Below are 14,574 nucleotides of genomic sequence, written 5' to 3'. Positions count from 1 at the left end.
TGTACTCCTCTATAGTCAGTGGCTTCTTCCCAACATTTTGGTCGTCAACCCTGGGCATGGGTTGTACTGCCCGGATTGGTCTCGGCAGTTTCTTCAAAAGATAATTTTATCCTTTGCTTCCAGCGAAACGATCTCGCCTTCAAATATATATATTGTTTTTGTACCTTGCTTACTTGAGCAAGGTCTTGCAACTGGTGCAAGGATCGCAACTAGTGCGAGGACAGCAATATCGCAACTATCAACCAAAAGACAAACAACTTTGAATATTATTCAAGGCCTACTAGAGCCCGTTGAGTCTTTATTGATGGTTATTCAATGATTGATTAATATTTGGGAATTCCATCGAATTTATATATAATTTCTTCGCAGTCAGCAAGTGTCGAGGAATTCCCGCTTAAACATATGGTTGACATTTCTTCTTACTCTATTTGATATACATAATAGTTCTTACATGCTGAGTCTTACAAACTAAAGAGAGAAGAGAAGAGGGGAGATTTATTCGTCAAAACAGTCAAAACAACCAAGTGCAATGGCACGACAACAATAGCACGCTTACATTAGAGACGATGCGGACTTCTTTGCTGCTTCAGCAATATGCGTCGTTGGTGGTTTGCTATGAAAATATTCTTTCACTTATTCAGTATTATTCGACAAGGGTGGAGGAATCAAACTACTGATTGATATATTGGCACAATTAGAAGTAGATGGTTGACTAATATCAGGTCTATTAAACCCACGAATCGCAGAATCGAAGTGTTGACTATTTTGAGATGGACTGTTTTGTGAAGTACTTACGAGCAAGGCAGATGGGGAAGCAGGGGGATACTTTACTCACTTAAGCTCCTCCAATTTTTCATTATTTGTCAACAAACAAGCGACATAGCCTTCACAAGTGGCTTGATATTTTGCATCTGCCGAAGAAATGTCATTTAAACTAGTACCCTCAACGGAAGCAATATGACCCAGATAATTATCATAAGTATCCTTTACTTTCTTCCAGAAATCTTGAAGATCCGTGCTACGAATCTCGATTGAAAACATTATGATGTTCAGGCTTAATCAGGTTGAAAACAGCTATGAATTTGACAACATTGTCAGAAGCGCGAATAAATTATGTTAAAGGAGTGACTGACATGATTAAATGGAAGAAAAGCCTAAAAAATATCAACAAAAATTCGAAAAAAATACTCAAAAAAAAATAATAAAAATATGAATATAACATATAAAAAAATTATATACAAAATTGTGTTCGAGAAAAATAACAAAAAGTTTTTTTATTAAAAATGTATCAAAAAAATATATTTTTTGCACTTGGCAGCAACGAATACCGCACAAAATAAAATAAAACACCAGCAGCGTTGGCAGAGCGATCAACATATGTATGTTAAGAGACAAATACCACACACAAACCAACCAACGACTAGCCGTGAGAGTTAAAAATAGAAATAAACAAGTAAGAACAGACTATAGTCGGACGGGGCCGACCATGTGATACCCTATACCACTATCCCTGTGCACTAGCTTTCCGGGCTAGCTTTTGATAAATGATAACTTTTATTTAAATGTATACACAAAAGTTTTGATCAATTTAACCCGCTAAATATTATCCGATCATACCGTTGACTTGCACGCTACTTCTTCATCTCAAACCAAAACTACGTTTAAAATTTCGCGCCGATCGGACTATTATTGCGACCTACAGAGCGGCTACAAAATCGAGCAAAAATTTTGTTTTTGGTCCATTTCATCCCTTTAACATTTCACGATCATCGCCAAAAACTAATCAGTTCTATTCTGGTCCAAACCCGACCTCCATACTAAATTTCGTGACAATCGGTCCATAATTGCGGCCTCTAGCTTGATTACAATTTTTAATGGACGGACAGACGGACGGACGGACGGACACACATCGCTAAATCGCTTTATCTCGTCGAGTATGAAGTTTGGTATACCACATGAGGGGTCTACGATGAATATTTCGCGGCGTTACATGAATTTTTGGGAAAACAAACTTATTATACCCTTTTCCACATTGTGGTATAGGGTATAAAAAATAAATAAAGAAAAACCGATGCTTGGAATATAAAACCTTTCCCCAGGATTTGGTCGGTATAGGCCCATGCCTTCATATAGCCCCCATAGAACGTTACCTCCCAATTTTCGGTATTTTGAAGGTTGTGATCTCAATATTCCATCGAAATGGCTGAAATTTGGTATTTAGTCTTCATATGAAATTTGTCGGTATAGGTCCAAGCCTACATATAGCCCCTATAGAACAGTACCTCCCGATTGTTGGTATTTTGAAGGTTGTGGTCTCAATATTCCACCGAAATGGCTGAAATTTCGTATTTAGTCTTCATTGGTGGTATAAAATTTTCTGCCCGCAATTTGTGTGTACAGGTCCACGCCTTCATATAGCCCCAATAAAACGGTACCTCCCGAATTTCGGTATTTGGCAAGTTAGCCACATTGATTTACCACTCGTGATGGAGTAACGCCGTTCTTACTTGTTTGTTGTTAAAATGGCGTTCAACTTTTGTCACATTTTCTCGCTCTCAAGAGTGATTGAAAATAAGTTTTTCGGCATAAAAAGATTTTGCGCTACAACAATGTGCTGAGTTTTTTTCATGAGAGGTGTATGTGTGTGTAGTCTCTATGTTTATTTCAATGCGAATGGTATTTTTGATGCATGGATTGAACATACGTGTGTGTGGCATTTGGTTTGTTTATTTACTTGTTCCCAGCCAGCATTTGGAAAATGTTTTTTTAAATCACATTCCGTAGTCTTTTAAGAATCCTTTTAGTGATCAAAAATTTACCAACTCACTTGTACGAACGGAACGGGAATCGAATGTGACTCCCTCTAATGATTAAAAATAGTTCAATTTAAAATGCAATAACAAAACGTGTAGCAATCGAAAATAATCGAAATGAGACCTGTAAAGGTGACTATTTTTTCGTTATTTGTTGTCACATCTTGATCATTTGAAAATTGAAAAATGCTTAATAAAAACAAATTATGCAGTTTTTCGCAAATTGATTAGAATTATATAGAAGATTTTGCACATAAATGTGCAAAGCGTAACGGTTGGTTGTATATCATTTTCATATACACTTTCTACATAACTTTGATAAAAATGGCACATATAACAGATTTTGCCAAGTGAAATGAAGAGAGAGAGAGACTGAAGGAACAGTATACTAACCACTGCAACGTAAAGGGATAATTAAAATCGGTATCAAAGCAGAAAAGACAACAAAACAAATGAAAGAAACAAAAATAAATTAAAACGAAAATTCTTTTTTTTTATATTTTCTTCCTCTAAAGATCTTCTATATAATTTGCCTGAAAAATAATAATATATGACTAAAATACAACTCGCAAAAGACTTTAAAATAAGATGACTCTTAAATCAATGAAGAGGATGATTCAAGGGCGATTTTTCTATAACAGTCGCGGGAGGTCATGTTTTTTTGCATTTTAGCTAGGACCATCTTTATATTATAGCCTTTTGAAGGGTTAACCTTCTTAATGAGGGTCTCTTTGACGTATACGCAAAGGAATTGACATTTAAAACCCAGTGGGTTTGTTAAATCCGGTTATATATAAACGTACTATAGGTTTAGAATTTGTAGACACAATAGGTTTAAGTAGATAAATTTTAGGTAATTCACTTAGGGTTTTTATATTATCAACTTTTAGGTTAAAATGCTCTATTTATTTTAGAATTCACTAGGCAAATTATGTACAAGGTAAGTTTTATTTGTTCCAGGTAAGTATTTTAGCATGTAAGTATTTTTAACTTTTAGCACGTAAGGATTTTAACTTTAGTAGGTATGTGTTTTAACTTCAGAAGGTAAGTAATTTAACTTGAGTATTTAAGTAATTTACCTTCATTATTTAATTAGTTTAACTTTATAACTTTTTTATATTCACTTTGGCAGTAGAAGATGTTCCGGCGGTTTTAATAGTTTTATTGCGAATGAACGAATAGAAAAAAGCAATCCAACCGCAAACCATTTGCCGGTTTGCTTGTTGCAATTGTTTACATATTTACTTCTGCATGTAGGCAGAACCGTTGCATGGCGTGAATGTGTGTGTGTGATAAGAATCATAAATGCAAATGTTCACACCTCACCGCCATTGCTCATATTAGCAACGGCGTTCATAAAAACCATAACGCGCATTTACACCACCATCCAAATACCAGACATGCTCACATTGCCCTAAACATTTTCTGCCCCCACCGTGATTTGTGTATATACTCCAATACGGGCCGTTTAATTGCCATTTTTCGGCTGGGCCCGCCAGCGCATACAACAGCTCCCTTTGGTAACCGAAGACGCCTCCAAAACCAGAAAACGTTCGACCCTCTTGATAAATAGCAGAATAGGTATCCGCCCCCAGCTCAATCTCCATCGGAATGTTGCTTCGTGGGTCGACATCGGCTAATCTGCTCACCGTGACGAATAGGATATTCTGGACACTCGTCCATGTCCTTTGTTTACCAGAGAACGAAGTGTCGTCCAAGAAGCTGGATCTTCTTATTGTAGCCGTCGGGATAAAGACTAAATACCACATGAGGACCGAGGGGGGTGCTGGGGGCTGAATTGAACCGTCCATCTGTGGGCCCCATGAATTAGAGTATGGTGCCTACAGTCGCAGCGCCGACATACGGTGAGGGAGGGACAGTCCGGGTCAGATGACTGCGCGCCAAGCAATTGGCATAACCCGCACAAGTACTACCAGTGCCCTGTAGTGGAATTCTGTAACACATTTTTCAAGTTGCCGACAAAAATCGGTAAAGTTAAAACGCAAAATTATGAATGAAAAGTTCAAATAAAAGTTGACAGCACTCTTGCTATCGGTAGAACTTTACGACTGTTTTTATTCGTTGCTAACTTTCCGAAAATCGTTAGTAATTACCGAAATTTTAAGCATTTTCGTTTTACCGACAATTGTCGGCAACTCAAAAAATGAGTTAGAGAATCGCGCTGCTGGTCGGTCACTCCTCACATCTCTCTGGCCTCGTCGCTAGTTCGATCACGATTAACAAGACTGATATCAGTGTCAGAAATATCGGGCCCAGCGAGAGTAAGAATTACTGTGCCTATTCAAAAATGTCCAGGGGCTAAATGAGAGAAATCATCAGGGTCGTCACTTGTAGGACTGAGGGGTCACGAATTAAGGCAAGCTTTAACTCGAGTGAAAATAATTGTGAACTCCTCAAAGGTGAAGTTCATTTTGGGAATACTTTTCCACAAATGGGTCTTGAAAGATTTAACTCCGGCCTCCCACAAGCCGCCCATGTGAGGAGCTCCGGGTGGAATGAACTTCCAATTCTTGATGAAAGTTGTTTTGAAGAACACTGTTTTTATGAAGGCTATTCTGTCCCTCTTTAAAAGATCGACTGCCCCTATAAAGTTTTTACCGTTGCCTGAATAGATACATGCAGCTGCGCCGGCTAACAAACCTCGAGAAGCCGGCCAAAAAACATATGCCGACAGGTCGCTTGTTGGCTCTAAATGTATGGCCTAAGATGCAAAGAAAATGAACAAACAGACATATCCTTTGGTAAGGAAGCAGGCCTCGCCAGAGTAACTCTTAATATTGAGGGGTTTAGCAAAATCAACACCAGTATTCGTAAAGGGTCTAGATAAAGAAGTGCGTTCTGACGGAAGAGATGCAATTAGTTGATCCTGGGTCCTTTTCCTATGAATAATGCATACTTTGCAATTTTGTTATGGTTTTCTTCACAAGTGACTTAAGTCCGAATATCCAGAATTCTGACCGTGTAAAGTGACTTTATGAGCAAAATCAACCAACAACTGGCTAAGGGTTGATCCATGTGGAAGGATTATAGGATGTCGCTCACTATACGTAAGAGCTGTAGATTGAACCAATCTACCTTTGGCTCTCATAATTCCTTTTGGTTCTAAAAATGGATTGAGAGTAAGAAGTGAGCTGGTTGTTGAAATTCGGGTCTTTTTCTCCAGCTTCTCGTATTCGTCTACATAAAAGAATTTTTGGGTCTCTATAATACTGGATCCTCAAATTCAGTGGCCGTCAAATCCAATATTGAGGCTCTAAAATGTTGCCTACTGACCCGCATAAACTCCCAAAAAAATCATTTCATTTCATTTATTTCACATGTAATTTGAGGCGATGGGGCCCATAAATAAAAAATTACAATATATGTATGTTCGCATTAAGCTAAACCTTAAACAGGAAAAACTACTCCATTTTTTATTAGTAAACATTAAAAATTCTTAAAGTAATTTCTTAAAATATTATTGTAATGAATAAAAATATAAATAACCTATAAAAAATAGTAATTATCCTCCCTCAAGGAAAAATGGGCATAAGCAAGATAGCTAATACTACACCACATTAGGCATAACCACAAAAATCATTTTTTTATGACTATCTTCTCAAATTCGTGACGATCCGATCAAAATTTCGACCTGTATCGTGATTACAAGAAAAATAGTGTTGGCAACCCTGGTGTGAACTGAACGTATTTTTTGCTGTGTCAAAATAAGCTAAACAAAATTCCAAAATTTAATAGTTTTTCGGAAGAATTAAAAGCTGAAAATTTGTGAAGTTGTTCTTTGGACATTATTGCGTTTCGCTTTGTTGGAATATGCCTAAAACAAGTCGCAGAATCTTAGATCAAAAACAATAGTTTGTGCCCAGTGCAAATTAGAAATCAAGGAAGAAGTCCAGTCATTTATAGAGTGTGACAAGTGTTACAAAGTTCTCCACTCTCAGTGCACAAAACTAACCAAACGTCAATTTCAACATCTCTTGGACAACAAAAATGTTTTGTATACATGCCATTTCTGTGCTGCTACTGATACTGATGAAAGCGAAGGAGAATTGAAAAACTAACCTAACCTAAAGATATTGAATGATGTGCGTGTTAGGAATGATTGTGCTGTTAGAGGATTGACTGCAGTGGGCAGTGCATCAGCTGCTGAATGTGTTATGAATCTAACAAAGAGGGTTAATATCGACTTTCTTAGCAAAGAGACATTGGCATTGTTTAACTACGCCAAGGCCATTAAGAAAGCTGGATATAAATTTTTATTTATAAAGAATGGGAGAATATTGTATAAAAGAAACGAAGATTCAAAACCCCAAGTTATTCGTTCGGAAGAAGATATTGATAGAATCATTCTTAATGCAACAACAAATAAACGATGGTCACAACCTGCTCGGCCACTTAGAAGGTTAAGTTCGGTGCATGAGGATGATGAAGATGAAGATGTTGATGCAGAGGAAGAAGAAGAAGACCAAGTATATGCTTCTCCAACCAATAAATGAAATCTGAAATAATATTGTATGTTTTATTTTTCTATTACTTTTTAATATGTATACAAATCATTATTTCAAAAATATTTCCACTTACAATAATCATGTTTTGAATTTGAATTATGCGTTTTTACATATCATAATTTGTCTGGCAACTCTGTTTGTTTAGTAGTGTTTTTATTTTGTGCTTTCCAAGTGTAAAATTTATTCTCAATTTTCACGGTTTATAGTGGCTAAATTGGTGTAAAGTTGTGTAAAATTGATCTAGTGAAAAAATTCGCATTTGAAGTGTATGAAAGTTTGTTGTATTTAACAATTTTTAAGTGATTGTTGTGCTTTTTGTAAGTCTGCTAATTTTCCCTCCTAAAAGTGTTTGTTGTTTTGCTTTTGACGTTTTTGCTTTTTCTTTATTATCTCTATTTATATTAGTCTTTTTCTTTATACAAATTAGAGCATACTTCTAGGCAGTAATTTTAAAGTTGCCACTTTCTTTATTTTAATATTATTTAAAATTTTGTAGTATTTAATCATTTGCATTGTCCAGCATAATTTCAGGCTGTTTTGTTATATCTATTAATTATTACAATGGCATGCTTGTATAAAGAGTGTAATATTAGAAACTTTAATGAACGATTAATTACTTGCTGGTTATGCGATAACAATGCGCACTTTAAATGTGCCGGTTTTAATGGAAAACATTTTGACCACATCACGGATAGAACTAAAGGTCTTCGTTGGTTTTGTCCGGATTGTAGAGATCTTGAAATAAATTTTCATCGTCTATTTAAAGAAACTAAAACTGAATTTTTAAACCTAAAAAAAGATTTTAATGCTGTGCTTAAGAATTTTGATAAAATTGAAAAACTGGTGAATAAGTTTGAATTCTCTAATGATTCTCCAAAGAGGAAGAAGTTGTCGGCCATTGTTGTTGATAATTCCGGCGTAAGTTCGGAAAATTTTATTAGTTTAAATTCTCCGTCTGCCTTATCTTTTCCAGCTATGGCCCATAAATCTGCCGATTTGAACAATCATAAAACCGCATCTCCTGTTTTAAAAGCGAAGGAAAGATCTGTTGCTGCAGATAACAATCCTATCGCTTTTGTAAATAAACCTCCTCCAGCTATTAATAAATCTGTTACTGCAGATAATAAAAAAATGTCTAGCAATAAAGAATCTGTTCCTGCAGATACTATTACTCATTCAAATTCCGGTAACCAAACTTCTCTTGCTGCTAATGAAATTTCTGTTCCTGCAGAAAGTAATAACTTAACTGAATCTGCTATACCTTCGTTTACCGATCAACTTATTGTCGTCGCGCCGCGTAAGACCATATTTATTTCCAGGTTACATGCTGCTACCACGACCGAAAACATTCGATCGTATTTAAAGTCAAAAATACCAAATCTTCCTGATAATGATATACAAATTTTTAAATTTAATCCCTCTCAACCACGCGATATCTCCTCCTTTAGAATTGTTATTCCTGGTAAATGGTTTAGTACATTGATCGATAATACTTTTTGGCCTGATGAGCTTGTAGTAAGAGAGTACGTATTTAGAGAAAGAGTGAATCGTGCAAATCCTATTACAATTTCATCGAGTTCAAAAAACTAGATGATAATATTAACCTGTCTTTTCTATATCAAAATGTTAGAGGCTTAAATACTCAACTTAGAAATTTATATATAAACAGTTTTCATTGCGATTTCAAAGTTATAGTTTTCACAGAAACTTGACTATCAAGTTTATAGGAAAGACAGGTTAAATAAAACTGTTGGTGGCGTTTTGATTGCTATTCATAACTCTATCTCTTCTGAACTTGTTGATCCTCAAAGTAACTCAAACGATGAATTCATTTGCGTAAAAATAAAGCATCACGGTAATTGTATTCTTACAACCTGCTCCTATATTGCTCCTAATTCGGATATTGAAATTTATACTAGGCACGCTGATCTAATAGATAACGTCTCGAAAACACTCTCTGAATCTTGTACATTAATTTGCATGGGCGATTTTAATTTACCTAATGTTTCATAGGTAGCGGGTGATAATAAACTAGATTTCATACCTGCATTAAGTAATACCGGATTTGATATTTTTTGGGATAAGATTTATGATAAATGCTTATATTAAATTAATAATATTGTAAATGTCAAAGAACGGATTTAGGATTTAGTTTTTTCAACCACTTTAAACATGTCGTTAAATAGATGTTCTCCACTTGTACTACCTGAGGACAAGTATCATCCTACACTTTCAATCGACCTTGAATTAAAAAATTGTTCAAATGAACTAAAGCCTCTGATTAACTCGACTCCCACATACAATTTCGCTAAAATCAATCTTACTCAACTGAAACCCATGCTACGCATTACGGTATGGGATTTTAATGATGATTTAGACTTATGTGTGTCAAGATTCTACAGTCAACTTGACACTGCATTTTCCACAGCCGTTCCTTTAACAATGAAAGCATTACTCAAAATACTTAATTGCTAGAAATGAATATAATATTGAAAACTCAAAATCGTATTCGATTTATCTCACCAAAATCAAATATGATTTAGAAAAGAATCCTAAAAGTTTTTATAAATTTGTGAACTCTAAACGTAAAGTTCAAACGTTTCCCAGTTGCATGAGATATGGTTGTAGAGAATTTTCTGATAGTGTAGACATCTCAAATACGTTTGCCGATTTCTTTGAATCATCTTATTCCTCTATAGGATTTAATGGTCAATATAACTTTTCTATTGAAACAATTAATAATTTTCCCTGTATTACTTTAACTGAGAAAGAGGTTTTAGAGGCTTTAAATACATTACGTATTTCAAATAAACCTGGACCGGATGGGGTTCCCACATCCATTCTTAAATCTTGTGCGAATGAATTTTGCTTACCACTTACTAGGATTTTTAATGAATCTTTACGCCAAGGGTATTTTCCACTCCAGTGGCGGTCTAGCTATATTATTCCACTTCATAAGTCTGGTAATAGATCTTTGGTTGATAATTATAGATGCATAGCAAAATTAAGCGCCATTCCTGAATTATTGGAACTATTAATATCTCGCAGATTAAAACATTTCATGAAATCAATAATTTCACCTCTTCAACACGGTTTTATTGAAGGAAGATCAACAACCACAAATCTCTTAGAATTGGTTACGCATATGCATAAGGCATTTAGTAATAAGAATCAAATTGATGTTATTTATACTGACTTTAGTAAAGCCTTCGATACGGTTGTACATAAACTGTTGCTTTACAAACTTAACGCAATGGGGTTTCCTTGCGTTTTCTTAAACTGGATATCCACCTACTTAGAAGGTCGTACACAGAATGTGTTATTTAATAGCTGTTTATCAAAAAATGTTACTGTCTCGTCTGGTGTTCCACAAGGTAGTCACTTAGGACCTCTTCTGTTCGTACTATACCTTAATGATCTCCCTTCTGTTATACGTTTCTCTAAAATGTTATTGTACGCTGACGACGTTAAATTGTTCCATCAAATAAAAACTTCAAGCCATTCACTTCAATTACAATTTGATTTACATTCTTTAGCTAACTTGTGTGGCGTCAATGGAATGTCCTTAAATCTTAAAAAATGTAAAAAGCTTTCAATATTTAGGACTCAACATATCTGCACTGAATACCATGTTGCTTCATACAAATTAGAAAATGTTTTGTCTTTCGTTGATCTTGGTGTAATCTTGGATAATAAACTAAGATTTCATCTTCATATTGAATCCTGTGTTAATAAAGCCAAGTCATTATTGGGATTTATTAAGCGATGGTCCAAAGAATTTCAGGATCCTTACGTGACCAAACGTCTATTCGTGAGCTTGGTTCGTCCGGTCTTACAATATGGCTGTATTATATGGAGTCCTTCTTATAAGTGTTATTCAGATAAAATTGAATCTGTTCAAAGTCAATTCCTTTTGTTTGCTCTCCGCGGCTTAAATTGGAATATATCTGTACCGCTCTCCGCTTATGAAAGTCGTCTTATGTTAATTGACCTGCCTACACTCGAGAGAAGACGTTTCATGTTGAAATCAATGTTTATTATAAAACTGACTCGTGGATTAATTGATTCTCCATTTTAATTAGGCGAAATAAATTTTAATTTCCCGTCTCGTTTAACTCGTAATTTTATCCCAATACTCGTTAGAACCAATTATGAAGCTAATAATCCCATGAGAGCTTTATGTGAATCCTTTAATAATATATATAATAGTATATCGTTTACTAACCCTTTAAACATGATAAAAAATGCTATTATGCGTATGTAGTGAGTGCCAGACACGTATGCATGATTTGTGATTTAATACTTCTTCATCTAACCCTATTATAATTAGTTTCAGTGTATATATACTTTTTTACTATAACTGTATGCCGGCTGATTTAATATGTAGCCGGTCATCCCATCATTCTACTAACCCTCCATAGTCCGGTCTATGGAGTGTACGCGTTCCCTACGATATAGGGAGGTGGCACCCTCGGTCGGGTGGGGCGGGTATGAGTGGCGTGAGATCGAACGAAAATAAGTATAAATGTTAGAAGCATCTCTTCAATTGGGAAATTTAATCGTTTCAAAAATTTAATCTCAAGTTTTTCAAAAACCCCTGATGTAATTGCTGTTCAGGAAACATGGTTTCATAATAGTTTAACGCATTTATATACCATACCTGTTGTTTCGCACTTTACCTTTTTTACACTTTTTTTCCAAAACAGAAGATTTTTTGGTTTGTTTGTTTTTAATTTCAAATTCAATTTTTTTTATTTTCAGTTTAGGGTTTTTTATGTACAAATGATTAATGCCTTGTTCAGACTGACGGTGTTTCGCTCTCTATTCGTTGTTCGACCCCAAATTACGATGTAATTACTTCATTTCCCATACAAAATATTGAGAACGAACAACGATTTGTGTACATTGTTCAATTTAAATTACTCTCAGAACGACGATAAAATATGTCCCATCTCTAGCAAATGAGAGAATTTATCGAAATAAATTAATTATGACGGGAAAAATACAAAATTTTAAAATTTATTAAAAACCCAAACATTTTTAGAAAAACTGCAAAATATGAATGAAAAGTAAACGGTTAAACTACTAGTATACCTTTAAATCATAGCAAATTGTGTCTTCTCTTTCATTGCACTTGCATTTCTTGTCCATCGTTTCAAATCCGCGTACAAATGTAGAAACAAAATTCAAATGGTTGCCTAAAGTCTGTATACCAAAAAGTTATTTTGGCAGGTCTCTCTCTCGTTGATTTTTAAAATAGAAAAATTTGAAAATATACTGAAAACACCAAAATTGTGAGAAAAAATAGAAAACATGAATGAAACTAATATAATTTAATATTAAATAGATATCTACAAGAAGGACAAATATTTTTTCGGTTCACATCAATTAACTTTACTCGTCTATTGGCTGAAATTTTCTTTAAAATAAGTAAACAAAAACTATGAATATATGAATCATGTTGCTATGAATTGTGTACCATGTCGTATGAACGGGTTAATTCGTGTACGTAATTATGAGAACGAACGACGTTATTCAAATGCTGGTATGAACATGGCATTACAAAGGTAAGTATGGCACTTTTCAAGGTAAGTAATTTTGGTTATATTCACAGGTGAGTATTGGTATTTAAATTCTCAAGGTAAGTATTGGGTTTATAATTAAAAGGGAAGTACTAATCTGGTAAGTATTTTTCTCTTTTTCATTAATTTCACAGGTAAGTAACTTTGTACAATATTTAAGTTTAAATTTATAATTTTCCACTTTACAATATTTCACATTTATATTACTTTTTTTATAACCCTTTTTTCTAAACACTTCGATCACGGCGGGGGTGTACGTTTGTTGCGCTTGATAACTAAACATCGTATGACATTGTTTCTTCTTCAACGTCATAAGAAAACCTGTTTTGCAGTTTGCAAATATTCCAATGCCTAATGGAATAAACAAAACTAATAGCGAAAACATAACAACAACATATCCCTGCATGGATGCTGTTGTGTGTGTATGTAAATGACCACCGCTAACCAACAGTGGTGTCCGACCATATAAGATACCACAGTGTTGGGCCGAGAAATATGGTACACTGTATAAAAATGGTACATTCATGTACATGCCTCCCCCGCCGTGATATCTGTGAATAAAAAAAAATATATTTAATTAATAGGGAGATTTTGGGTAGGGCCCGAAAATACATAACCTAGTTTTGTTTTAAATGCTTTGACGTCACCGACACCTGCACCAGTACATCCTTCTTGATGGATCGCCGAATACACGTCTGCTCCCAACTCGAGATCTATGGGAATGTTGCTGCGTGGATCCGGGTCAGCGAGAGCTTGTGGAGTAAAGAAAGCAGTAGGGTTTTCTAAGAGCGGGTCTGAGTAGGGTCGTCGGGGTAAATATTCGGTTATGAGTGCATGTACTTTCAGTGCCCAAGTGCCATTGGTATGCCTAGCCATGATTTTGAAAGTGGCAAATCGGCGACTGCGATGTAAAATCGATCTCAGACCCAGTCTCTGAAATGTTGGATAGGCTATGCGCGACATCGTGGCAGATTGGCATATGAGTGCTCTCACCGTTTTCCATTCATCGACACTCTCAGCTGCGACACGCACCAGGGCAGTGGGGACAAAGACCAAGTCCCAGGCAAAGGGAGGCACAAAAATTGGCGCAGGCTGTCCTCTAGCTGTGGGGCCCCATGCAGCATGGTGTGGTGTCGATAGTTGCACCTGCGGCAGGCCGTCAGGCTGGTGCAGTCGCGTGCCAGATGACTGCGTGCCAGGCAATTTCGGCAATACCCCCTCCGCTTAACGGTCTCGTACCTTCGGTATGCCGACATCTCTCTAAATCGGGGGCACGTTTGGATCGCGTGGTCGTCCTGGCAAAGGCCACACGCGTACTGCCAGAAGCTCGGCCGCTCTCTCCTGCTCTGTCGCTGCCCAGACCCATCTCTCTGTTGTTGTTGCCTTTGTTGATTGTTGGCTTCTTGTTGATGTGGACGTTGATTGTTGTCTCTTTCTTGTCTTGGGGGATCTTGATGTTGCTGTTGTGGGCGATCCATGTTTTGATGTTGTGGGCGATCCTGGTGTTGACGACTGTTTGGGGGTCTCACCTCCTCCTCGGAATCTTCCCAGTCTATATTTGGCCGGGATGGCGCCATATCTGTAATTAAAAGAGAGAGAGGAGTACCAAGTTTTTTAAGAAAAGGGGGTCCGACTAGTCAATCGGTAAATAGC

General features: G+C 36.0%; 1 protein-coding gene across 5 annotated transcripts in view; it reads right to left on the bottom strand.

Moving 5' to 3' along the window:
- Positions 1-14,574, bottom strand: part of side-VII (sidestep VII transmembrane protein) — a 1,783,907-nt gene that overhangs the window by 255,707 nt on the left and 1,513,626 nt on the right. Inside the window, exon 15 of one of the 5 annotated variants that reach the window (XM_073992713.1) lies at positions 12,884-14,500. The exons of the other annotated variants lie outside the window; for them this stretch is intronic. Within the exon in view, the coding sequence (XP_073848814.1) occupies positions 14,474-14,500 (27 nt within the window). The 3' untranslated portion in view covers positions 12,884-14,473. Of the gene's footprint in view, positions 1-12,883; positions 14,501-14,574 lie in introns of those variants that run through there. 5 annotated transcript variants of the gene reach the window in all.

Source organism: Musca autumnalis, unplaced genomic scaffold, assembly GCF_047663935.1.
Source record: "Musca autumnalis isolate F117 unplaced genomic scaffold, ASM4766393v1 scaffold_1, whole genome shotgun sequence".
Classification (NCBI taxonomy): Eukaryota; Metazoa; Arthropoda; class Insecta; order Diptera; family Muscidae; genus Musca; species Musca autumnalis.
This window is presented reverse-complemented; position numbering and strand designations above follow the sequence as displayed.